Source organism: Oncorhynchus mykiss, chromosome 16 (genome assembly GCF_013265735.2).
Source record: "Oncorhynchus mykiss isolate Arlee chromosome 16, USDA_OmykA_1.1, whole genome shotgun sequence".
Taxonomy (NCBI): domain Eukaryota; kingdom Metazoa; phylum Chordata; class Actinopteri; order Salmoniformes; family Salmonidae; genus Oncorhynchus; species Oncorhynchus mykiss.
The window spans coordinates 53,729,294-53,757,019 of NC_048580.1; the positions used below are offsets into that span (position 1 = coordinate 53,729,294).

Below are 27,726 nucleotides of genomic sequence, written 5' to 3' on the forward strand. Positions count from 1 at the left end.
CAACGCAGAACAGAACAACCTGGTTCGGGGTCATTGGCCCAAGCCCGCGAACAGGAATATTCCAAGTTCAGACAGAAGGGGGTCAGATTGCTATGATCGCCAGGAACTTTACTTTGGTGTCTATTTTTAATTGTTGCGCTACTAGTGCTGCCTGTTGATGTTAGGTAGGCAGCTACAGTAGCAGAATGTTAACATCTTTGGGTTTTGTTTCATTAAAATGTATTTTTATTTCATCTGGGTGCTTGCGTCACCTACTAACACAGTACTTACTACCCGTAGCTCCCGTTCTCCTCAGTCCGAGAAAACACTGAGAGAAGGTATGCGTTTCAGATCACTCCTTTATAGAAGTCCATAACGTGAAATAAAACATCAAGGTTAATGCTGTATATATTGTTATAAGGGAGTGTGACTATTGAAATATGTAACTTTGACAGTTTTGTTATTAATATAGTTTACTGAGTGCTAAAAAGTGTTGTTCTTTGTGATGCAGACTAACCGCTAAGCAGCCGACTGGTGCTTGCGTTTTATTATGGGAGATGGAGTTTTGGCCCTCTAAGGTCTGAATGGAATAGAGGCGATTTCACGTTGTAGCTTGTTGGTGTTTTTGTACATGAGTTGTTGTTATTTGGTACTGTCAACACGGAAAGCACCTAGCAATGTATTGGGGAGTGTTAGACAGGCTATGTGTTTGACCTTTCTTCATATTCCTTTATAGAACAACTTGTCAGATGGTGCATTGGAGACTGATGTGTTCCTGTCCTGTCTTTTCACTATATTATTGCAGATCAACATAAAAGCCAAAAAGACAGCCGTGGTGTCGCTCTTCATTTCTTGGTTCTCGTGGTACATATAAAGACCGCTACAACTGTCTGAAATGTGTTGCAACTTTATAGTAATTCAGATTAATTATATTTGTAATCAAGCACATATTTAAATCTTACACGGTAGGCTGTCAATTTGCTATCTGCCCCAAGACAGAACATGTTAAAATAAAGAGCAATCTTTCTATTGAATCAAATTGTATTCAATATATGGTTCAGTCATACAGTACATTTGCAAGCATCAGAATTCAGCTGCATTTTGCACATAAAATACAAATACGAAACTTGCAGCCAGCAAATCCCTCCCAAAGAAACTAACAGATATATTCAATTACGAATGTCAAAAATCATCAACAATTAAAATGGGATTATCCTTTATGATTCAAAATTGCTCTTTTACATTTTTTTTTGGAGAGCATTCAAACGATGAAATCTAAACAAACATCCATAACAGGCTGTGTGTATCATAAATTATAAATGTTCATGCTAAAGTAGCATTTAACAAAAATAGAACAAACGTAATAAGGCAATTCATATTAATTCTGAGTCCAGCGTACATATCAGTAGCCTGGTCCCAGATCTGTTTGAGCTGTTCTGCCAACTGCTATGGTTGTTATGCCAAACCAACAATTGGAGTTTGCTAAAGGGCACAAACAGATCGGGGACCAGGCTCGTGTATCAGTAGGCACATGGGTATCATTTAAATGACCATGTTTGTTCATATTTACCTTCTGAAAATACTGAGTGACACCATGTTGAGGCCAGATGTACAGTTGGCACTGGTACAATGGTTTCACCTGTTCGTTTTAGAGAGATTTTCTTTTTAAAAGGTAAAGAGACATTAAGAGAAAGAACGAGAGAATAAATAGAAAAGTAAATTAAGACAGTGTTGTGGTTTAGCTTTTAGCTTTGTATTTAGGTCTGTTTTCTTTTGATTGCCTTCTGAAAATGATAGGTGTAAATTTGCATTAATGCAAATGCTTCATATATCTGGCCCCAAGTCCTCTAGGCTGTCAGATTAATAGACAAATCATAACTGGCCAGCAAAGTAATGAAGGTTATTCCAGAAAAATAAGGCTTGCTTATTGCATAGTACAGTACTTCAACTCAGTTTTACCCCTCATGTGATGGCTGTGTCCAGATATGGGGGAACTGGGACACATTTACTGACTTTACAGTACCTGCAAAGGCACTCCGGGCCTTCTTTGTATGTGTATAAGCAATGACATCTACAGTAAGGCAATCTCAGAGTGCATCCGAAACTGACTTCAGTGTGTGAAGACTGACCTCTTTAGTACATCAAATGCAATTTCCCTGCCAACACTTACTCTGAAATATATCATATGGACCACTTTGATGGACCCCCTAATGGCTGAATATGTCCGGATTTCTGTATCTTAACATGGTTAGGATGAATACTGGGGTGAATACACAGTTAAATGACCATAGGTGTACAGTAAGTTGAGTGTGTGTGGAGATATGTGTTGAGTGGGGGTGAGTACTTTAGTCAGTGAAAGGACAGTGAGAAGCAGTGAGGAAGAACCAACACTGCACCTTGTTGAGGAATACAAGTTCATCCCTGTATGGGTAATAAACGGTGAAGCACCAATAGTTTACATTGAGTCCACAGGACTCCTCCTAGATCAATTGGAAACCTGCTGAAGGAGAGGAGGATCACAGCATTTCCTCCATCATCTCTGCAGGATCAGGTGGTGGAGGGAGGGGCCGGAGGGTCAAGGGTCAGGGTTCAGTTATCAGCTGACCCCTCCTACTGCCTCTCCGTCCTTCTCCAGCTCCTCCTGGATCTCATCACTGTTCCCTGAGTCGCTGCTCGCCACCGAGCTGAATGATGGAGACTTCCTATATCAGAGGGAGGAAATAAGGAAGATGTCAGTCATATCCTCTATGATTAGGCCTACTGTATTGACAGAGCATGTTCAGAATTACTTGACTAGACTAGTGCTTAATAATGTGAGGAGAAACAACTAACAAATTCTTTGATGGTAAAAAAAACAACAATTAAATAAAAATGGAGACTGATTAATGTTGACGTTTCGGCATCAAATGGAAAAATGCCCCATTGCATTGAAATTACATTGTTTCTCATCATGTGTGGAGAAAGAGGCGTGTCTGACCTGTCGTTGCCCCCTGAACCCTTAATGAGTCTTCTGCAGGTCTCCATCTGCACATCCAGGCCTCTCTTCATAGAACACATCTCCATGTACTCCTGTAGGTGACGGTTCATATCACTCTTAGCTGTAGCCAACTCATACTGGGGGGGGGGGGGGGGGGGGGGGGGGGGGGGGGGGGAAATCAGAGAGGTGGGAGAGGAGGAGTGAAAGAGAGAATGAGGTGAATGGTGTAAGAGTCAGAGCAAAAGAGTGGGAGGAGATGTGAGAGGGTGAGTCAGAGGGGATCGAAAGGAGAAACAGGTTGGGGGGTAAATATGGACTGTAGCCAAATATTAATAACAATGAATGACTAACACACAGGAGAGTGAGTCACACAACATTAACTATGACCTCTGTTCTCTTGATCTCCCACCTCTATTTGTCCCATGGTCTCCTGGTACTCCTTCTCTCGGTTCTGGAAAAGCATCTCAGTCTCGTCGATCAGGCTGCCCAGACTGCCATCTTGAGAGGCCTATCAATGCACAACAGACCCATTTAAACGATGTGTACTGTAGCAACATTGAAAATACAGTAGTAGACTTTACTTTTCAAGTTTTAATGTCACATGCACAAGTACAGTGAAATGCCTTTCTTGCAAACTCAAAACCCAACAATGCAAAAATAAAATAGCAAAGTTGGGTCGGAGCTTGCAAAACAGAGGCTATCCAGTACGGCACCATCTTTTTTGCAGCTTGGAGACTTGCGCTATCTACAATAAGCAATTTTATACAGTTAACATTCATACAGTTATAGAATGTAGATGGATAGGTAAGGTAAATAAACATTGGCCGAACACACAATTAAACAGCACACAATTAGACAAACAATAAAATACATAATTACACAGTTGTATTGACATATATTTCCTTTACATTCTCTGAGGCCAGTCAGAATAAAGGCCTTACAGCACTAGGGCATGAGGTGATTAAATCATCAACAGAGACAACTTACTTTTTTGTTTGTTGAAGTTCCCAGACAATGCTTTTGGATGAACAGTAGGGGGCAGCACTAACCTGCCCAGGGCCTTCCCCTTGTCCTTCTGCTGCAGCACAGGCACCTGCAGTAGCGCTGGCTGCAGCACAGGGGGTGTTGTAGTTGGCAAAGTCCTCCCAGAGGAGCAGTGTCTCCCCATTCTCCTCCCAAGCCAGGCTGTCACAGTCGTCATCAAAGTCAAATGTCTCCCTCCTGGTGACAAAGGAATTATCATCTATGCAAGTTCTGCATACAAGAGAGGGATGGAGAAGTGGGGAGAGGGAGGGACAGAGAAAAAGAGAGGAGACATGAAGGTGGAAAGGGAGGGGAGAAAAGAGAGAAGACAAAAAGGGAAGGGGGAAACCAAACCGAAAGGCATGCACATTTGAAAAGGGTTGCAAAATGAAGAGGACAGGGAAGAGAAAGAAAACAAACAGACAGACAGTGACTGACAGACAGATGAAAACATGACACAGTAACAAAGCACACATGAAACTGACTAGGAGATGCTATCTAACCAGACACACTACAGTGGTGATATAATTCAAAGAATCATATTGTATGGCTCAAACCACAGTTATTTGGATAACATTTTGACCGTAGTCCTTGAACTAAACCAGGTCAAAATCGACATGTTCCGGCTCAACGGCAAAGATCCAGCACTCATTAGCAATTTAGGCAAAACAGGAAGTTACATAACACAGGTCAAAGGTTGGGCCACTCACAACTGGTTGAGCATGCGTTTCATCTCGTCTGTGATGTTGAGTGACCCTACGACGTGCTCCGCTTCATCCTCCTCTCCCCCACCAGACTCAGATTCCATCTCAGGACTTCTCTCCTCACACACAGCCTTACGCTCTTTCTTCCTGCACGATGCAGCACCAGCCCCCTGTGGGAAACACACCACACACTAGTCAACCTACTACACGTGTGAAGGGGAGTGAGAGTGTGTGTGTATGTAAAATACAGAATTTCATGGACATCTTTATTCCTTCATATGGAATGGCCCAATATACTGGTGTTTATCACTACCATACATAAGCAAACATACAGTACCAGTCAAAAGTTTGGATGCACCTACTCATTCAAGGGTCTTTCTTTATTTTTACTATTTTCTACATTGTAGAATAATACTGAAGACATCAACACTATGAAATAACACATGGAATCCTGTAGTAACGAAAAAAGTGTTAGACAAATCAAAATATTTAATATTTGAGATTCTTCAAAGTAGCCACCCTTTGCCTTGATGACAGCTTTGCACACTCTTGGCATTCTCTCAACCAGCCTCATGAGGTAGTCCCCTGGAATGCTTTTAAATTAACAGCTATGGCTTGTTAAAAGTTAATTTGTGGAATTTCTTTCCTTAATGTGTTTGAGCCAATCAGTTGTGTTGTGACAAAGTAGGGGTGGAATACAGATGATTGCCCTGTTTGGTAAAAGATTTCCCTGGGTGGAGGGCTTTTAGCGGGTGGAATAGTGGGGGTCAATTGGAGGTTTACTTAGTAGCAATGCAAATATCCTGGTACAGCTATATAGACACTCAATCATCATATGACTTTTTAATGGTACGTTTACAAACATATATTTTGATGAACAGAATTGAAACTTGTGTATCATTGTGGTAAGTGGTGAAATAAGTATAGCCAGTTATAATTGTAATGGCTTAGCAGATAATAAGAAAAGACGATCAGTATTTACCTGGCTAAAAGAGAAGGAATATAATATCTATTGTTTACAGGAAACTCATTCAACAATTTTAGATTAAGTTTTGTGGAAAAACTACTGGGGGGGCAAAATATATTTCTCCCATGGGCAAAAATTTAAACGGGGTGATGACATTAATTAACAATAATTTTGATCCATATGTGCAAATAGTCCAAACAGATCATCAAGGTATATAGATTATATTAAATATGTTATTGGACAATAAACATATATGATTTATTAACCTATACAGTCCAAATAATGATGATCCAAGCTTCTTTGAAAATATAAGAATTTATCAACTCTACAAGCAACACTAGACTCTATTATTATGGTGGGAGATTTTAATACGGTTTTAAATACCTCTATGGACCATAAAGGAAATCACACTACAAACTATCAACCTCAGGCACTTAAGGAAATCATGAATGTCATGGATATATTGGAATTAGTGGATATATGGAGCCTTAAATATCCTGACCTAGAGAGATATACATGGCGGAGGCTTAATCAAGCTAGTCGTCTTGATTATTTTCTTATGACATTCTCTCTGGCACCAAAAGTTTTAAAAAAGTGTTGATAGGGGATAGAATACAGTCGGATCATCACATAATTGACATATATATTACTGTTATTGGAAATTTCATCAAAGCCTACTGGATGATAACTTGTTTATAACTAGGACAGAAGGATTTATAACTGACTTTTTCCAACATAACAACATAGGTACAGCAGATCCCCTTATTGTGTGGGACACTTTTAAATGTGCCTTTTTAGAGGCCATGTAATTCAGTACTCATCTGTAAAACAAAAGTAATTTAGATAATAAAAGTCCATATTAACAAAGGAAATGTAATGACTAACAGTACAGATAGCAATAAAAATTGTACCATAGAGGCACAGAATACATTAGAGAAAAAGCAAAAAGAAATGGAGGAATGTATTCAAGAAAGATCCAGTGTAATATATTATAAAAATAAAGCAAACTGGATAGAAAATGGGGAAAAATTTCCAACCACCGTGTCTTTGTGAGACACAGAGTAGGTGAACGGATGATCTCCGCATGTGTGGTTCCCACCGTAAAGCATGAAGGAGGAGGTGTGATGGTTTGGGGGTGCTTTGCTGGTTACACTGTCTGTGATTTATTTAGAATTCAAGGCACACTTAACCAGCATGTCTACAACAGCATTCTGCAGCAACACGCCATCCCATCTGGTTTGCTCTTAGTGGGGCTATCATTTGTTTTTCAACAGGACAATGACCCAACACACCTCCAGGCTGTGTACGGGCTATTTGACCGATAAGGACAGTGATGGAGTGCTGCGTCAGATGAACTGGCCTCCACAATCACCCGACCTCAACCCAATTGAGATGGTTTGGGATGAGTTGGACCGCAGAGTGAAGGAAAAGCAGCCAACAAGTGCTCAGCATATATGAAAACTCCTTCAAGACTGTTGGAAAAGTATTCCAGGTGAAGCTGGTTGAGAAAATGCCAAGAGTGTACAAAGCTTTCATCAAGGCAAAGTGTGGCTATTTTGAAGAATCTCAAATATAATATATAAACATTTTTGTGGTTACTAAATTATTCCATATGTGTTATTTCATAGTTTTGATGTCTTCCCTATTATTATACAATGCAGAACATAGTAAAAATAAAGAAAAACCTTTGAATGAGTAGGTGTGTCCAAACTTTTGACTGGTGCTGTATCTATTTACCTTGCTCTCTGGGGTTGCTCTGGAGGGGCTCATGTGGGGACTCATATTGAACATCTTGCTCATGTCTTCGGAGTTGCGTTGATGGGCCACATCACATAGTTTGGCTGTGATGTCAATGCGTCTGCAGATATCCATGTCCACCTTCATGGCCTTCTCCTGGATCGCAGTGTCCAATTCTGACATTTCCTAAAGGATGGAGTTGGTTTATTGTCAGTCAGATAATATCCATGAGCTGTGTCAATTCTTACATTTGCTTAATACTGTCAGTATCAGAGAGTATCGTTTTACGAGGCAACATTTTCCTATTACGTAGTTAAATCTAGTTTTAAGGCCATGACTTGCACTTTTAAAGTAATAAACTAACTGAAAAGGCACTTAAAAGGTGCCATTATTTGACAATAAATAAATGAACTTAAAAGGGTTAAGAAGTCACTGGGAAGGGCCAAGAGTCATTGTGTGTGAAACAGCAGTCTGGGCAGGTTTTGGCTAGTCTGTGAGTGTAACTACTCCAGACCACAGACAGAGTGTATGGAGCGTTCATTAGAAATCTGGCCAAAACCACAGGGCCTCAAAGAATGGCGAGGCTGTGTGAGGTGAGCCATAAGGGTTTCTCATCTCACTGCTACTCGACCTGTCTGTCCGTCGGCCTGTCTGTTGGCCTGTTTGTCATTCTCTCGCTCGGTGTCTGTTTGTCCGTCTGTCCGTTGGTCCAACCGTCTATCTGTCTGCCTTTCTGTGCAACTAACTTAGCTCCCACCATTTCCAAAGGAGGGGGGGGATGGATGAAATAAAATATACGTTGGTTGAGTGGTAATAAATGAGTGTAATGAAAAGAAAATATATAAACAGTGTCAAAAAGTTTTATTAAAGCAACTTACAGCAAGTTCAACCAGTCCGCACAATTTAAAGTTGGTTGGGTGTTTCTAGTTTAAATGAAGCACACACACTATTAAGTGATTACTTTGTATTTACCATTTTACCATGCCATTTCTGTGTAAATAGGAGAATAAGGGATGGCAAATAAAGCCTCAGCATCATTACTTACATTATCGGTCATGAGGCTCTTGAAGACCCCCAGCTCTGTATTGAGTCTCTCCACCTTGTCAGTGAGCTCCCCCTGAACCACCTCAGACTCCTGGGCACTCTGGAGAGGGCAGACCATGGAACACACAGCCACATCACACTCTACATCTAATCTACTGACACACCACGGCTCAATATCAAATCAAATGTATTTATGAAGCCCTTTTTACATCAGCAGATGTCACAAAGATCTATACAGAAACCCAGCCTAAAACAGCAAGCAATGCAGATGTAGAAGCACAATAAACTCTTACACGTTTCTGAATAACCATGCACTAATTCTACACCTCTGAAGGAGTTCATTCCATGTTTATCCCTTGTTTTCATTTTGAAAATGTGTCTTAAAACATCTTGAAAACATTACAATTAAATTCCTATTGCAACAGTGTCCCTTTCTCAAGAAAAAGTCTGCATAACATGTTGAAAAGTCATTTTATTACTCTACAATCCACTATTTTGATGCATCACAGAAACAATGTCAAAGTGGATTGAGTTCTGGGTTTTGGGCCAAGAGCTCCAATAAAAGTCATCTGGAATTCTGCTAGCGGGAAACAGTTGAAACATAGCTAGTCAGTGTGAGTCAGTGCTATTGGCTTTTTAAATTTGTTATATGAGTAACGTATTTCAGTCTTTAGGGGTTATAAGACACAGTAACACACCCAGCATTGGTTCCCACTGACTAACATGTACACAGCGGGACTAAAGCATCTGAACTCAACCTGTCCCCACCCATATCTATTTTCTATCATGAACTTTCCCATTCTGTTTTTGTAAAACAACATTCAGACACACAGTACACATTTTAGTGATTTAGCAGGCACTCTTATACTGAGCAACTTACAGTAGTGAGTGGATACATTTCCTCCATACGAGTCCCCCGTGGGAATCAAACCCACAAACCTGGCGTTGCAAGCACCCTGCTCTACCAACTGAGCCACACGGGATACATATGTCAGAGGCATCCGAAGATAACAAGTTATCACAGTTCCTGAATAGGTAACTTACTGGCAGTCATGCAAAACACCCACAAACATGACACAGAGTAGAGCTGTTCCTGCATCGGGTCCAAAAAGTTGTAGGACAATCAGACCCAGACCTGAACAGACCCTATCATAAAAAAAAGAGGGACCAGGACACGAATGGACCCAAGAACAATCAGACATAGACCCGTCTAGACCAGACCAAATTTAGACCTGAGTGACATTTAAAACAAATATATTATCCAAGTTGCTCTTCTGGGTTAACGAAAAGGTCTTTATATTTTGGCTAGGCCTTCTATAAATAAATAAATCCCTTATTAGCGTAAAATAAATATGCTATATTCTATGCAGAGCCGTAGTCGGGTCCACTCGGGTCTATAGTTACATAGATCCAAGACCCGATGACAATCAAACTGGACCCAACCCGGGCCTGAGGGAAAGTTAGAATTTTGAACCTGGGTATTTGGCTTCAGGTGGACCTGTGAAGACCTCTAACACAGAGGCTGAGCCTGCATCCCAAGAATCTGTATTTTTTCCCGGAGTGCACTTTTTCACTTCCTTTCATGGATTGTCCCTTTATGGACAATGCCTTTTGAACTTTGGATTTGAAAGGAAATGACTGGTATAAGAAATATGTTGGAAACTCCCTTTAGTCCAGCCCACGCCTAGATACTTCAGGAGAAAAGACACAGTACTGGGATGCAGTGAGCTAGAAGAGGGAGTGTGGTGTGGGTATGATGATTTAAGATGGCAGAGATGAGCTCTCACCTCCTGAAGTGTCTCCACCATGGCCTCCATCTGCTGGCGCTTAGACAGCTCCTCCTCCCATCTGGAACACATCACACACAGGCACACACAGACACATGTTTTTTTTTACTATCCTTGTAGGAACCAAACAATTTATTCCCATTCAAAATAATTTTCCCCCTAACCCCAATTCTAACCTTAACCCTAATTGTAACAATACCTCTACCCTAAAATAGCCTTTTTCCTTGTGGGGACCAGCAAAATACCAGAAGTCCTCACACAGATAGTAAAACTAAAAACACACAGGCAGAGTTGCAAAGAAAAAGCCATATCTCAGACTGGCCAATAAAAATAAAAGATGGGCAAAAGAACACAGACGCTGGACAGAGGAACTCTGCCTAGAAGGCCAGCATCCCGGAGTCGCCTCTTCACTGTTGACGTTGACACTGGTGTTTTGCGGGTACTATTTAATGAAACTGCCAGTTGAGGACTTGTGAGGCATCTGTTTCTCAAACTAGACACAATAATGTACTTGTCCACTTGCTCAGTTGTGCACCGGGGCCTCCCACTCCTCTTTCTATTCTGTTTAGAGCCAGTTTGCGCTGTTCTGTGAAGGGAGTAGTACACAGCGTTGTACAAGATCTTCAGTTTCTTAGCTATTTCTTGCATGGCATAGACTTCATTTTTCAGAATAAGAATTGACTGATGAGTTTCAGAACAAAGTGCTTTGTTTCTGGCCATTTTTAAGTCTGTAATCGAACCCACAAATGCTGATGCTCCAGATACTCAACTAGTCTAAAGAAAGACAGTTTTATTTCTTCTTTAATTAACACAACTGCTAACATAATTGAAAAAGGGTTTTCTAATGATCAGACTTTTAAAATAATAAACTTGGATTAGCTAACACAACGTGCCATTGGAACACAGGAGTGATGGTTGCTGATAATGGGCCTACGTAGACATTCCATAAAAAATTTGTAGCCGTTTCCAGCTTCAATAGTCTTTTACAACATGAACAATGTCTACACTGTATTTCTGATCAATTTGATGTTATTTTAATGGACAAAAAATATATTTTTCTTTCTAAGTGACCCCAAACTTTTGAACGGTAGTGAGTGCTTTTATATCAGTCTAAGCCCTGTATGGACAGTGATGACAGCAGATTAATTAGACTTAGAGAGAGATAAAAGCCTTTAGGGTCACTAAGCAAATATCATTGGACTGTTCTATATGCTATAACCATTTATCACCCTGTGGGCAAAGATTACTTACAGCGATTGGGAGAATAAAAGTGAAAAGGTGTGGTTAGTTGAACTGTATCTGCTCAGTTACCCAAAGCCAACGTTTGATTCAATGTTCTTAAACATTTTATTTGAATGTTACAACATAATGCCCTCATAAACGTCACTTGCTAGACATTCATCCTTGGATACTCAGACAAATAGAGAACAGTGGCTCTCTTTCGAGGAATGCTACAAAGTGGACAAGGAAAAGAGCACAATCTCACTGACAACACTATCGACTCAATGGCCAAACAATACTTTGAAGCATCAGGAGAGGAGTTGCCACTGCCACATATGCTAATGACACAAGAATAGCCAAGAATCACCTATTGATTCAATTACATCAGTGTGTTGTTACAGTCTAAAATGGACTTCAGATTATCTCTCTCTCTTTCTCATTTACACATCAGTTAGGTTTAATCTACGGCCAATAAATAATACTATATCAGATTATATAAACAGACCTTTATCAGTTTAATAATGACTTGTCCTTCTGGAGAGCAGAGCCATAGTTAGATAGCTGTTTACTCTGTTAATACGTATATAGTCAGACTGTGACTGAGATTCACCCCTGTATCGTCTTACTCTTCACTTCCCGAGGCTTCTGACCAAAATTGAAAAACCTTGGGGCTAAATTTAGAGGATGTACAGGATCTAAACCAAAAGCACCAAGGCTGTTTTTAACTTGTCAACCTGGAATTGCTTACTTATACATGCCATTTGCCATTTAGACAATTTTTTCCAAAGCGACTTAATATCACACATTCATACATTTTTATATGGGTGGCCCAAGAGGGTATTTAACCCACAATCCTGGCGTTGCAAGCGCTATGCTCTACCAACTGAGCTATACAGTTCCACCATGTTAATTTAGCAGAGGCTTTTTGACTTCAATGGTACAGTTTCATATACCATCTTCAAAGAAAGTGTTACTATTAACACAAAATTAAGCTAATAGTTCTCTTTTTGATCTTCAAAGTTGCCTTTGGGGATTTCATGCTAGAGGGTACTTTTTTTGCCAGCAGATTTGGTCAGTTAAAACAATGTTCTGCTCCAGGCTACTGAGTTTCAAAGGTATAAAAAAAAGACAGGAAGGCTTGACGAACTGGAGCAATGAAAGGGGATGTCATTGTCTAGAAAAAGCAGCTCCTTATAACTTAAAGCCGTATTGTTCTACTGCCACCCATCCACTCCCTCTTCCTCAGTATGTAAGCTAGCTTGGTCAAAACTGTAGTTCAAAAAAGGTACAAGCTTCAGCACAAGCTAATATGACAAATCAGAAACATTCATTATCAAAGTAGATGGAACGTGATATAAAGCATTCTACTGATAGAATATTTCGGACAGATCTCTTTTCTCCTTTTAATGTACTTGGTGACTCACAAAGACACCAAAATAGGATAGGGGTTGAATTAAGAAGTGCACTCTCCATCTCTCTCTCTGCTGAACGGCTTGGGGCAGGGAGCAGAGGGGGGTGGTTACACAGGCAGACAACAATCCCATTAGGAGGCAGGTCCTTGTGCCAGGATGCAGTGCTGGCTAGACTCCCCTGACAGTGGCAAAACAACAACACACCCATCCCTAATACCACCATCCATGGATAGGGATGGGACATTGGTGGGTTAGAATGGTGAAGGTCACTCTTAAATCCACAATCTGTAATATTTCCATCCGCTAATTGATCATTTCAACCAATAAAATATAGGCTACACCTTTTTGGAGAAATATGGGATCATTCCGAGGAAGCAGTCATCAGATAGTTTGTATGGGGTGTTATAGTAACCTATAAGGTCCCTATGTGGTCCTTGATCAGGGTCTCGTTCATTAGGGATACATTTTTAAACAGAGTAAAATGGGGTGAAACAGAGTGAAACATTCCAATTCAGTTGCTTGAAAGTGTTGAGGCCATTTGAATCCTGATGAATATCAACAAGCTTCATTCATTTTTTTTTAAATTCAAGGGTACCACATCAAGTGTAAAAAAAAAAAAAGTTGAACTTTGAACCTGAAATTCACTGGTCACAGGCTGCCAATTCCACTCCAATGCCCTTTTTTTCAAATAATAAGTTGCTGACCATACAAACCTAATATTGGTAGCAGTCATAACAACACTTTGTAATCCAGGTCAGCTCATTCTTTCAGTGTTCTTTCTTTTTAAAACACAGCCTTCTCTGGTTGCTGAAACAATGGGCCCTTGTTAAAGCCTCACAAAGTTAACGAGTGGAACACACCATAACTCTGAAGTACATGTGGCCCCAAAACTTCAAGCAATCAAATGCGAATGAAGCCCTAGTTAATAAATAAATAAATATATGCCATTTAGAAATCATGTTCAGTTTGGCACGTCATATGACAATGGTTTGATAGCCCATACAGTTATGTCAGAAATTAGATTGATGAATACCCATGATGTATAATAGCTAGTTTTCCACAATCCAGGTTTATGAATTGGACCTTTATCCTGGTTACTCTTATTGACGGGTGCTTTGAGAGAAATCAACCATGAACTCTCATTGGTAAATTAGGTTTGAATTGTCAGAAGCACACAGAAGGAAAATAAGATGCCCCTCTTTCATAATATCTTAAGTTTTTACCGTCGAGGACCAACTTGCAAACAAATGTTTTATTTAATACTTTTAAGTGCTGTCCTCTGGGAATACAATGTACATCTTGTTGTAGGTCTAAATGTTTTTACCCAAATAAATTATATTCAATTCAACGTGGTTAATCCACCTCAGTGTGTCTGTGTCTCTCTAATACTTTAATAAATAGATATTATTTGAAATATAAACATGTGCATTATTGGTACGGGAATTATTATCATTTATTATCATAATGCATACTTGCTTAATTAGATGTGCATGCAATTAATGCACAACTCTATTACCCGATGAGACAAGGACAATACCAGCTAGACAAACCTTCCCCTAACCCGGACGACGCTGGACCAATTGTGTGTCACCTTATTGATCCCAGGATCAAACCAGGGTCTGTAGTGATGCCTCAAGCACTGCAGTGCCTTAGACCGCTGCGCCACACGGGAGGCAACTCTAGATTTCTGACATACTCATATTATCATTAGATTTCTTCCGCACACTCTAGTGCTTAAACGAGCTAAGCTATTAACACAAAACCAACTTCCAAATGTGTGGACTGCCCCAACTTAGATTGCATGATCATTTTTGGGTTGTTGAGCATTTATACTTTTTGTACTACACCAATATTTAAAAGTGCCATAGACTTACAGTTCCTTCAGAAAGTATTCACACCCCTTGACTTTTAACACATTAAGTTGTGTTATATTTCAAATGGATTGAGATTTGGTGTCACAGGCCTACACACAATACCCCATAATGTCAAAGTGGGATTATGTTTTTAGAAATTTGTACAAATTAATAAAATAATGAAAAGCTGAAATGTCTTCAGTCAATATGTATTCAATCCCTTTGTTATGGCATGCCTAAAATAAGTTCAGGAGTAAAAATGTGCTTAACAAGTCACATAATAAGTTGCACGGACACTGTGTGCAATAATAGTGTTTAAGATTATTTTTTAATGACTCTCTCATCTCTGTACCCCACACAATTATCTGTAATTGTAATACAGATTCAACCACAAAGACCAGGGAGGTTTTCCAAGGCCTCGCAAAGAAGGGCACCTATTGGCAGACGGGTAGAAATAACAAAGCAGACATTGAATATCCCTTTGCGCATGGTGAAGTTATGAATTACACTTTGGATGGTGTATTAATACACCCAGTCACTACAAAGATAAAGGTGTCCTTCCTAACTCAGTTGCCGGAGAGGAAGGAATTTCACCAATGGTGACTTTAAAACAGTTACATAGTTTAATGGCTGTGATAGGAGAAAACTGAGGATGGAGCAACAACATTGTAGTTACTCCACAATATTAACCCAAATGACAGAGTGAAAAGAAGGAAGCCAGTACATAATATAAATATTCCAAAACATGCATCCTGTTTGCAATAAGGAACTAAAGTAAAACTGCAAAAAATGTGGCAAAGAAATTAACTTCATGTCATGAATACAAAGTGTGATGTTTGAGGCAAATCCAACAACACATCACTGAGCACCACTCTTCATATTTTCAAGCATGGTGGTGGCTGCATCATGTTATGGCTATGCTTGTCATCAGAAGGACAAGGGAGTTTTTTTTAAGGACAAAAATACACTGAATAAAGCTCAAGCACAGGCAAAATCCAAGACGAAAACTTGGTTCAGTCTGCTTTCCAACAGACACTGGGAGACAAATTCACCTTTCAGCAGGACAATAACCTACAACAGGTGAAAGCTTTGATCCCTTACGGATGTCACTTGTTAAATCCACTTCATTCAGTGTAAATAAAGGGGAAGAGACAGGTTAAATAAGGATTTTTAAGACTTGAGACAATTGAGACATGGATTGTGTATGTGTGCCATTCAGAGTATGAATGTGCAAGACAAAATATTTAAGTGCCTTTGAACGAGGTATGGTAGGACATCCAGCCAACTTGACAAAGGACAACTCACCAAGTCATTCTTAAACCGTTTAAGCTATCCTAACTTCCAATTCTTAAACACTTTGATCAACTATATCTATAAATATTTGCATAAATTATTATCGTCACGCCTGCTCCCGCTTCCCCTCTCTGGCACTCGAGGGCGCCAGGCTGCCCTTCATCACACACATCGGTCACCATCATTACGCGCATCAGCACTCATTGGACTCACCTGGACTCCATTACCTTGTTTATTGCCCCTCCCATCTTTCTGTTCCTCATTTAGATCAGTGTCAGCATTATTGTTGTTTTGTTTTCCCCTGTCCAGATGCTCTCTGTATTCTGTTCCTATCCATGTCCTATAACTGTTAATTCCCTGTACTTCATGTTCAGGCTATCCGAACTTCAAATTCTTTAAAACGTTTATCAACTATAACTATATAAATGTGCATAAATTAGCATAAAACAACCCACCAATAGTAACTCTTCAACCGTTCAAGCTAGAGACACCAAACCTTTTACATGTTCAGACCATCCTATCAATCAATTGATTGATCGTTCACAAGCACACCATTTTTCTAGTTGTATATTGTTGTTGTTGTTTTCTACTTTAGCACACCGAGTGTAGTTATTTTCCATTGCTAATTGATTTGCATGTGGCGGCTTCATGCCCAGTAATTGGTCCATGTACAGAGAATGTGTAGAGAGTGTTCTTTATTGTAGTCTCAGACACGCGAGGTACTAATTACATAACCTTTTTTGTAGTATCCTACTATGTTCCATGTGCTTATGTACATTCCTCCACTAGTTGTTTAGCTATAATCTGCATGCTAGCGACATCGGAGAATTGCTAGTTTCCACTGCTAACGCTGCCTCCTTTGAAGTTGCAGTCTTGGCCCTTCGGCCTGTGTAGCCATCTGCCCTGCCCCGTTGTGGAGCTTTTCAATTACTGTTTCCTATGTAAATCAATGGTGCATTTAAAATCTGTCACTAACCATGTTTCCATCCACAGTTTTTTTGCAAGTAAAGTCATACAGTATAAAAATAAAAAACACGACCGTTGTGATGGAAACAGGTAGTTTCGGTACAATTTTATAAATGCCGATAGGTCATTTGTTCGTTCGACATGATCTTTTTGTGTCAGTAAAATTAATCATGCGAGAAATGGTGGTGTAAACTCCTTTATGCGCAAATATTGATATAATAACTATCATATTTAAATAAACTTGATGATATGGTGCGTGGTCCTCCCACTATGACTCTGGAAATCATTCAGTTTATTAGGCTACAGAAATAAGTTACGATGAACTTCACAGGGTGGTTAAAGTGCACGGTGATCGTGATGCTTTCTAATAAATATCGAGGGTCTTATTCTGGTGACATGCTGATCGATGCTTGACTGCTGTTTTGACAAAAAATATATATTCTCGCTCATCCATAATAACCTTATCTGTACACTAGCCTAACAGCAAAACCTACCCGCACTGTATCTGCTAGCTGGAGCACACGTGCCAAGACCAGAGTAGGCACGTTTGCTGTTTAACGCAACCATTTTTGTGAGTTGAAAATGTGATGGAAACACATTGAACTTTAGATTTTTATTTGGTACATGAAAACTTATGCGAAAAAAAGTAATTAGGTCATCACACTCATTTTTTATCCGCAACAAGTCTGCTGGGTAGAAAATGCACATTTTCTTTATGTGGATTTTGAATATTCACATGAAAATTTGTCGCCAATTGGATAGAAACCTAGCTGTTGTCAATGTGACTTATTTACTGTTATAGCAGTTTATTTTGTTACTTCATTGTAATATCGTTTAATGGTATATCCTGATATTATATTTTAGTTCACTAATCATTTCTCTCATTATTCTGCACTTTCAGAAACCACACACACTTAAAACCCCTGTGAGTAGAATTGTCATTAAACATAACTGGAGTTGCTAACATCTTTCTTACTGAAGAGGTCAGCTTATGTATGACTTGCAACATTTCAATCAAATGTATTTATAAATCCCTTTTTACATCAGCAGATGTTACAAAGTGCTTATACAGAAACCCAGCCTAAAACCCCAAACAGAAAGCAATGCAGATGTAGAAGCACGGTTGCTAGGAAAACATTCACTAGAAAAGGCAGGAACCTAGGAAGAAACCTAGAGAGGAACCAGGCTCTGAGGGTTGGCCAGTCCTCTTCTGGCTGTGCCGGGTGAGGATAAGAGTACATGGCCATTCCAGCCTCCCACTTATCAATAAGAACATACTTTTGTGACAGTTTAGAATTGTGATTTTGTGAAGAATCATTGTGATTCACTTCCTTCAGTATTTCTTAAAACGTGAGGGTTAATATTAGATGTGGCACTGCTCTTTCAATTAATTAATTATTTTGCCATGGTAATTAATGTAAAACTTTGCAACAAATATGAATAATATCCTGGAAGCAAAATCATTAACTGCCTGACACAGCTGAAAAAAACCTTCCTCAACTTTACATGCCTAAAAATGGCATGATCACATTGTCTGATTTTGGGAAGGTGGTAACAGTGAGGACAGAATTTCTCTAGGATGAGAATCTTTGCTGTGTGATTTCCTGAGGATTAACTGTGAAAACTGATGAGGCGAACACCATTGTTTCTCTATAAACACTGTAGAGGTAGACCACTGTATTACCTAATATTTATTACCTAACATATTCATATGAAATTGCCACTGGCAGTTTTCTAGCGCAAGTATTCCCAAACTGGGGTACGCGCAACGCCGTCAGGGGTATGCCAAATAAAAATGTGATTCACATTAAAAAATATATATACTGCTCAAAAAATAAAGGGAACACTAAAATAACACATCCTAGATCTGAATGAATGAAATATTCTTATTAAATACTTTTTTCTTTAGGTAGTTGAATGTGCTGACAACAAAATCACACAAAAATTATCAATGGAAATCAAATTTATCAACCCATGGAGGTCTGGATTTGGAGTCACACTCAAAATGAAAGTGGAAAACCACACTACAGGCTGATCCAACTTTGATGTAATGTCCTTAAAACAAGTTAAAATGAGGCTCAGTAGTGTGTGTGGCCCCCACGTGCCTGTATGACCTCCCTACAATGCCTGGGCATGCTCCTGATGAGGTGGCGGATGGTCTCCTGAGGGATCTCCTCCCAGACCTGGACTAAAGCATCCGCCAACTCCTGGACAGTCTGTGGTGCAACGTGGCGTTGGTGGATGGAGCGAGACATGATGTCCCAGGTGTGCTCAATTGGATTCAGGTCTGGGGAACAGGCAGGCCAGTCCATAGCATCAATGCCTTTCACAGAGACAAACAATGTATACGAAATGCTTCAGTCTGGTTTTAGACCCCATCATAGCACTGAGACGGCACTTGTGAAGGTGGTAAATTACATTTTAATGGCATCGGACCGAGGCTCTGCATCTGTCCTCGTGCTCCTAGACCTTAGTGCTGCTTTTGATACCATCGATCACCACATTCTTTTGGAGAGATTGGAAACCCAAATTGGTCTACACGGACAAGTTCTGGCCTGGTTTAGATCTTATCTGTCGGAAAGATATCAGTTTGTCTCTGTGAATGGTCTGTCCTCTGACAAATCAACTGTAAATTTCGGTGTTCCTCAAGGTTCCGTTTTAGGACCACTATTGTTTTCACTATATATTTTACCTCTTGGGGATGTTATTCGAAAACATAATGTTAACTTTCACTGCTATGCGGATGACACACAGCTGTACATTTCAATTAAACATGGTGAAGCCCCAAAATTGCCCTTGCTAGAAGAATGTGTTTCAGACATAAGGAAGTGGATGGCTGCAAACTTTCTTCTTTTAAACTCGGACAAAACAGAGATGCTTGTTCTAGGTCCCAAGAAACAAAGAGATCTTCTGTTGAATCTGACAATTAATCTTAATGGTTGTACAGTCGTCTCAAATAAAACTGTGAAGGACCTCGGCGTTACTCTGGACCCTGATCTTTCTTTTGAAGAACATATCAAGACCATTTCAAGGACAGCTTTTTTCCATCTATGTAACATTGCAAAAATCAGGAACTTTCTGTCCAAATATGATGCAGAAAAATTAATCCATGCTTTTGTCACTTCCAGGTTAGACTACTGCAATGCTCTACTTTCCGGCTACCCGGATAAAGCACTAAATAAACTTCAGTTAGTGCTAAATACGGCTGCTAGAATCCTGACTAGAACCAAAAAATTTGATCATATTACTCCAGTGCTAGCCTCTCTACACTGGCTTCCTGTCAAAGCAAGGGCTGATTTCAAGGTTTTACTGCTAACCTACAAAGCATTACATGGGCTTGCTCCTATCTATCTCTCTGATTTGGTCCTGCCGTACATACCTACACGTACGCTACGGTCACAAGACGCAGGCCTCCTAATTGTCCCTAGAATTTTTAAGCAAACAGCTGGAGGCAGGGCTTTCTCCTATAGAGCTCCATTTTTATGGAACGGTCTGCCTACCCATGTCAGAGACGCAAACTCGGTCTCAACCTTTAAGTCTCTACTGAAGACTCATCTCTTCAGTGGGTCATATGATTGAGTGTAGTCTGGCCCAGGAGTGGGAGGGTGAACGGAAAGGCTCTGGAGCAACGAACCACCCTTGCTGTCTCTGCCTGGCCGGTTCCCCTCTTTCCACTGGGATTCTCTGCCTCTAACCCTATTACAGGGGCTGAGTCACTGGCTTTACTGGGGCTCTCTCATGCCGTCCCTGGAGGAGGTGCGTCACCTGAGTGGGTTGAGTCACTGATGTGGTCATCCTGTCTGGGTTGGCGCCCCCCCCCCCCCCCTTAAGTTGTGCCGTGGCGGAGGTCTTTGTGGGCTATACTCAGCCTTGTCTCAGGATGGTAAGTTGGTGGTTGAAGATATCCCTCTAGTGGTGTGGGGGCTGTGCTTTGGCAAAGTGGGTGGGGTTATATCCTTCCTGTTTGGCCCTGTCCGGGGGTGTCCTCGGAGTGGGCCACAGTGTCTCCTGACCCCTCCTGTCTCAGCCTCCAGTATTTATGCTGCAGTAGTTTATGTGTCGGGGGGCTAGGGTCAGTTTGTTATATCTGGAGTACTTCTCCTGTCCTATTCGAATCTAAGTGTGCGTTCTCTAATTCTCTCCTTCTCCTTTTCTCTCTCTCGGAGGACCTGAGCCCTAGGACCATGCCCCAGGACTACCTGACATGATGACTCCTTGCTGTCCCCAGTCCACCTGGCTGTGCTGCTGCTCCAGTTTCAACTGTTCTGCCTTATTATTATTCGACCATGCTGATCATTTATGAACATTTGAACATCTTGGCCATGTTCTGTTATAATCTCCACCCGGCACAGCCAGAAGAGGACTGGCCATCCCACATATGCTCTCTCTAATTCTCTCTTTCTTTCTCTCTCTCGGAGGACCTGAGCCCTAGGACCATGCCCCAGGAATACCTGACATGATGACTCCTTGCTGTCCCCAGTCCACCTGACTGTGCTGCTGCTCCAGTTTCAACTATTCTGCCTTATTATTATTCGACCATGCTGGTCATTTATGAACATTTGAACATCTTGACCATGTTTTGTTATAATCTCCACCCGGCACAGCCAGAAGAGGACTGGCCACCCCACATAGCCTGGTTCCTCTCTAGGTTTCTTCCTAGGTTTTGGCCTTTCTAGGGAGTTTTTCCTAGCCACCGTGCTTCTTCACCTGCATTGCTTGCTGTTTGGGGTTTTAGGCTGGGTTTCTGTACAGCACTTTGAGATATCAGCTGATGTACGAAGGGCTATATAAAATAAATTTGATTGATTGATTGAATTGGATTCAGGTCTGGGGAACAGGCAGGCCAGTCCATAGCATCAATGCCTTCCTCTTGCAGGAACTGCTGCCACACTCCAGCCACATGAGGTCTAGCATTGTCTTGCATTAGGAGGAACCCAGGGCCAACCGCACCAGCATATGGTCTCACAAGGGGTCTGAGGATCTCATCTCGGTATCTAATGGCTGTTTCTGACCGTTTGAGCAGACACATGCACATTTGTGGCCTGCTGGAGGTCATTTTGCAGGGCTCTGGCAGTGCTCCTCCTGCTTCTCCTTGCACAAAGGCGGCGGTAGCGGTCCTGCTGCTGGGTTGTTGCCCTCCTACGGCCTCCTCCATGTCTCCTGATGTACTGGCCTGTCTCCTGGTAGCGCCTCCATGCTCTGGACACTACGCTGACAGACACAGAAAACCTTCTTGCCACAGCTCGCATTGATGTGCCATCCTGGATGAGCTGTACTACCTGAGCCACTTGTGTGGGTTGTAGACTCCGTCTCATGCTACCACTAGAGTGAAAGCACCGCCAGCATTCAAAAGTGACCAAAACATCAGCCAGGAAGCATAGGAACTGAGAAGTGGTCTGTGGTCACCACCTGCAGAACCACTCCTTTATTGGGGGTGTCTTGCTAATTGCCTATAATTTCCACCTGTTGTCTATTCCATTTGCACAACAGCATGTGAAATTTATTGTCAATCAGTGTTGCTTCCTAAGTGGACAGTTTGAGTTCACAGAAGTGTGATTGACTTGGAGTTACATTGTGTTGTTTAAGTGTTCCCTTTATTTTTTTTAAGCAGTAATATATATATATATATATATATATATATATTTTTTTTTCTTCATATTTTCAAACAGGGCTATACATTTGGGTGAGTTTTTTTTCCTCGCCTGAGTAGCCTCGTTTCACTGTCAAAATGGCACCAAAAGAAATGGCAGCAGTTTTACGGCGCCCAACCTACGGCAATTGCTCGGCCTCTGACCACGAGGCACTACAGAGGGTAGTGTGTACGGCCCGGTACATCACTGGGGCTAAGCTGCCTGCCATCCAGGACCTCTACACCAGGCGATGTCAGAGGAAGGCCCTAAAAATTGTCAAAGACCCCAGCCACCCCAGTCATAGACTGTTCTCTCTACTACCGCATGGCAAGCGGTACCGGAGTGCCAAGTCTCGGACAAAAAGGCTTTCTCAACAGTTTTTACCCCCAAGCCATAAGACTCCTGAACAGGTCATCAAATGGCTACCCGGACTATTTGCATTGTGTGCCTCCCCCCAACCCCTCTTTTTACGCTGCTGCTACTCACTGTTTATCATATATGCATAGTCAATTTAACTATACATTCATGTACATACTACCTCAATTGGGCCGACCAACCAGTGCTCCCGTACATTGGCTAACCGGGCGGCAGGGTAGCCTAGTGGTTAAAGCGTTGGTCTAGTAACCGAAAGGTTGCAATTTCAAATCCCCAAGCTCACAAGGTACAAATCTGTCGTTCTGCCCTGAACAGGCAGTTAACCCACTGTTCCTAGGCCGTCATTGAAAATAAGAATATGTTCTTAACTGACTTGCCTAGTTAAATAAAGGTCAAATAAAATAAATATCTGCATTGTTTTTCGCTACTGCTACTCTCTTTTCATCATATATGCATAGTCACATATATGCATAGTAACCATATCTACATGTACATACTACCTCAATCAGCCTGACTAACCGGTATCTGCATGTAGCCTCGCTACTTTTATAGCCTCGCTACTGTATATAGCCTGTCTATTTACTGTTGTTTTATTTCTTTACCTACCTATTGTTCACCTAATACCTTTTTTTGCACTATTGGTTAGAGCCTGTAAGTAAGCATTTCACTGTAAGGTCTACCTACACCTGTTGTATTCGGCATTTGATTCGATTTGAAAATAAAATGAAACCATCTAGTGTTCAGCAAAATAACAATGTAAAATACAGGTAGCCTAGTCAAATAATTAACATCCAATCACATTAACCGTTACTCTCTCGCAGGAATTCCACCAAGTCCGTATGTAGCCAAACATGCTGCTCATTCCGTTTTCTCTAAAATTGATAATTGGTAAAAAAAAAGTAAGGCCCGCATCCATAGAGACACATACCAGCTCTACTGGTAGTACTGCTACTACCAGCAGTACTACACCTGCACCTGTCGACGACACAAGATGTTCTGCTTCCATAGAGACACATACCAGCTCTACTGGTAGTACTGCTACTACCAGCAGTACTACACCTGCACCTGTCGACGACACAAGATGTTCTGCTTCCACAAGCACATCCAATGCTAGCATCAGTAATTCTACATTTGTTGTTAGCCCAGCTAGCATGGACACTGACAGTTGTGAATCTGATGCAGCAGAAGAGCTACTTACCCCTTACCCGGGAAAGCACCGAACAACAGACAGGGACGTTGGACCATCGAAGAGGCGCAAATATGATGAGAACTACATTGATTTGGGGTTCACTTGTATTGGGAGTCGTGCCTTTCCTCAGCCACAGTGCAAAAGTACTATCACAACTGGATGAAACAAGGGGCTAGAAGCGTCTTATATGGTGATCTACCAAGTGGCTAGGACAGGCAAGCCCCATACTATTGTGGAGGATTTAATTCTTCCTGCTGCCACGGATATGACTGGGACAATGCTGGGGGAAAAGGCAAAAACAAAACTATACAGACAATGACTTCCTCAAACAACACTGTTTCAAGCCGCATCGGTGACATGGCAGGAGATGTTTTGAAAGAATTACTGCTTCACATACAAGCCAGTGAATTCTATGCATTACAGCTGGATGAGTCAACAGACATGGCGGGCCTGGCACAGCTCCTGGTATATGTCCGTTACATTTATGGTTGTCAATTAAGGAAGACATTCTCTTCTGCAAACCACTGGAAACCAGGACAACAGGAGAGGATATTTTTTAAAGTGCTGGACAGCTTTGTGACATCAAATGGACTTTGGTGGTCAAGATGCGTTAGTATCTGTACTGATGGCGCAAAAGCCATGAGAGGGAGACATAGTGGAGTGGTAGCGCGCGTGCAAGCAGTTTCTCCCGATGCTACTTGGGTACACTGCAGCATCCACCGAGAGGCTCTTGCTGCCAAGGGAATGCCTGACAGCTTGAAAGACGTTTTGGACACTACAGTGAAAATGGTTAACTTTGTTAAAGGAAGGCCCCTGAACTCTCGTGTATTTTCTGTACTTTGCAATGATATGGGCAGCGACCATGTAACGCTTTTACAACATACGGAAGGAAGCGCGCTGGTTATCAAGGGGCAAAGTATTGACAGTTTTTTTTTTTAATTGAGAGACGAGCTTAAAGTTATTTCACTGACTATAATTTGAACGTGTCTGACCGCTTGCATGATGACGAGTTTCTCACATGACTGGCCTATCAGGGTGATGTTTTTTTCTCGTCTGAATGATCTTAATCTAGGATTACAGGGACTCTCCGCAACTATATTCAATATGCAGGACAAAATTGAAGCTATGATTAAGAAGTTGGAGCTCTTCTATGTCTGCATTAACAAGGACTACACACAGGTCTTTCCATCATTGTATGATTTTTTGTGTGCAAATGAACTCAAGCTTACAGACAATGTCAAATGTTATATAGCGAAGCACCTAAGTGAGCTGGGTGCGCAATTACACAGGTACTTTGTCAAAACGGATGACACAAACAACTGGATTTGTTATCCCTTTCATGCACTGCCTCGTCCACTTACCGATATCTGAACAAAAGAGCCTCATCGAAATTGCAACAAGCGGTTCTGTGAAAAGTGAATTTAATCAGAAGCTACTGCCAGATTTCTGTATTGGGCTGTGCTCAGAGTATCCTGCTTGGCAAATTGTGCTGTTAAGACACTGATGCCCTTTGCAACCACGTGCCTATGTGAGAGTGGATTCTCGGTGCTCTGGTCCTATAAGAGCTCTTTGTCACTTCCCACGAGCCAGGTTGTGACAAACTCACACTCATTCTTATGTTTAATTAATGTATCGTATAATGTGTGTGTGTGTGGCAGGCTTACAATGATGGCAAAAAAACTACATTTGAGAGTGCGCTGACCCCGGTGCTAGAGGGGGTACAGCTGGAGGTTAAATGTTTGAAGGGGTACGGGACTATAAAAAGTTTGGGAAACACTGTTCTAGTACATTGTGATGTAATGGCGTGGGTAAGAAATGACAGATTCAACCCTTAGAGGCATTAGTCATTACTGTTCAAAACTGAGTGTAGAAACACTCAAGTTACAAAAGTTACAGCTGGAGTGGGCTGGAAGGGTCTTCAACCTCTTGACAAGATCACTAGGTGTTGTAAGGTAACAACAGGCCTTATTTCAGAAAGCAAAGAACATCCTGCACTTCACAAATCCCTTGCACCCATAACAATGAGACACACTTACATTGGATTCCTGACAGTGCCATCTCACTTCTGACACCAGTGTGCGAATTCAAAGGGTAGTCCAACCAGAACTTGAACCTGGGTCCCTGCGACCATCAACCTAACACCTTAAGCATTAGATCAAGGGGCTGCAACTTCTGAACACAATGTTTCTAGAATTTGTATGTTAATATAATGCAAACAAGAACTTGTCAACAACCTATCAACAACTTCTCACCAAGTTCAACAAGGTCAACGAGTTCCTCAACAATCTGTCAAATAAGTAAAAACAACATTTGTCAAACACTTGGATAAGATTGTGAGATGCCTTGTTCTGAATGACTTGATTGATTGTATCTTTGCATAAGTTTGCTTGACAACTTAAAAATGTCAAGTGTTAATTGAAAGTGACATCACTTACTTTTTTCTGTATTCGTCTCTATCTCTCTTGATTTTAGCCAACACATTGTACAGGGCTCGCAGTTCAGGGGTGACGGTATCGACTTGAACTCCAACATCAACACCATCCGCCTGCATCCATGACACCCCGGGGCTGTGGAGCCTAGTCTCGAGTCGGTCCCCAAACCTCGTGTGGGTAAAGTTCCATATCGTACCTGGTGGGCTTACCCGTGGCTGGTACCCAGCCAGAGACAGGTCCAAAGAGCCCGTTTGGGTTGTTTGTTCACGGCTAAAGTAGGCTCTGTAGCGGGATTGCTCTAATGCTTGCTGTAGTTGATTTTCTAACAACGTGTTTCTACGCTCCAATTCATGAACTTTAGCTAGGAAACATCGAAATCGCAGGTTAAGTGTTTTCAAGGCATGAATATTGGAACCCAAATCGTTCCGTAGAGCACTAGACACCCTAGCACTAGTACCAGACGCTGGCGTTCCAACGGGGACCCCAGCGGCACCCGGAGATTGCGAACCCTCAGCAAGAGCAATCGAATTCATCATTTCGTTTGCGTTAAATGGGCAATACATTAAATACAAAATCGCCACGGTATTCCGAGGGGCTTAACTGGTCAGCTTCAATTAGCCTGCTACTACTAGGCCTACTGTATTTTTCACCCGCGCCCTGCCGTAAAAATAGGCCAGCCCTCCACAATGCGGTCGGCGATGATGTGATTCTTTGAAATGAGCTTATGCGACTACAAATCTCGCAACCATTGCTGTGAACGCCATGTCATTGTGTCATCTTGGACAGTGTAGGAATGTAAACTCGACATAAAGATTAACGCCGTATGTCACCTTCTTCATGATGCTCTTGTTGACGGCGAATGCATCTCCACGCAAAACAATTAAGGACGCTATTTATCCCCAGGCTATGTAGCCTGCGCACCTTCTGAACGCGCACCTTCTCTGTATTGCTGCTAATATGTTAACTAGTTTTTGCAAAGTCATTCGCCTTCATTCATTTCTCCTGCGCCGCCCATCCTTTTGATAGTCGTCCCAGTGAGCTGCCGAATACGCCTGAAATCAAGGCTCTGTCCCTATTACTGGTATTCTGTTACAGCCAAATGAAAACACCCTACAATGCTACGCCCCACCCGCCCGT

The 27,726-nt window shown here is 41.4% G+C and overlaps 1 protein-coding gene across 6 annotated transcripts; it reads right to left on the reverse strand.

The window, feature by feature from the left end:
* Positions 1-870: 870 nt before the first annotated feature.
* LOC110492299 (intermediate filament family orphan 2) lies at positions 871-27,726 on the reverse strand. Of its 6 annotated transcripts, none has more exons than XM_036947265.1 (10): positions 26,593-27,726; positions 10,219-10,279; positions 8,433-8,531; positions 8,266-8,310; positions 7,388-7,573; positions 4,690-4,853; positions 4,006-4,210; positions 3,366-3,464; positions 2,957-3,048; positions 871-2,681 (listed from the first exon to the last, which is right to left on the reverse strand). In XM_036947265.1, the coding sequence occupies exons 1-10, from the start codon at positions 27,150-27,152 to the stop codon at positions 2,576-2,578; spliced, it is 1,617 nt and encodes a 538-aa protein (XP_036803160.1). In that variant the 5' UTR covers positions 27,153-27,726; the 3' UTR covers positions 871-2,575. The 6 variants fall into 6 exon arrangements, with proteins under 6 accessions (XP_036803160.1, XP_036803157.1, XP_036803158.1 ...); XM_036947262.1 differs by having other exon boundaries at positions 2,957-3,093; positions 26,593-27,722; XM_036947263.1 differs by having other exon boundaries at positions 2,957-3,093; positions 4,006-4,177; positions 26,593-27,717.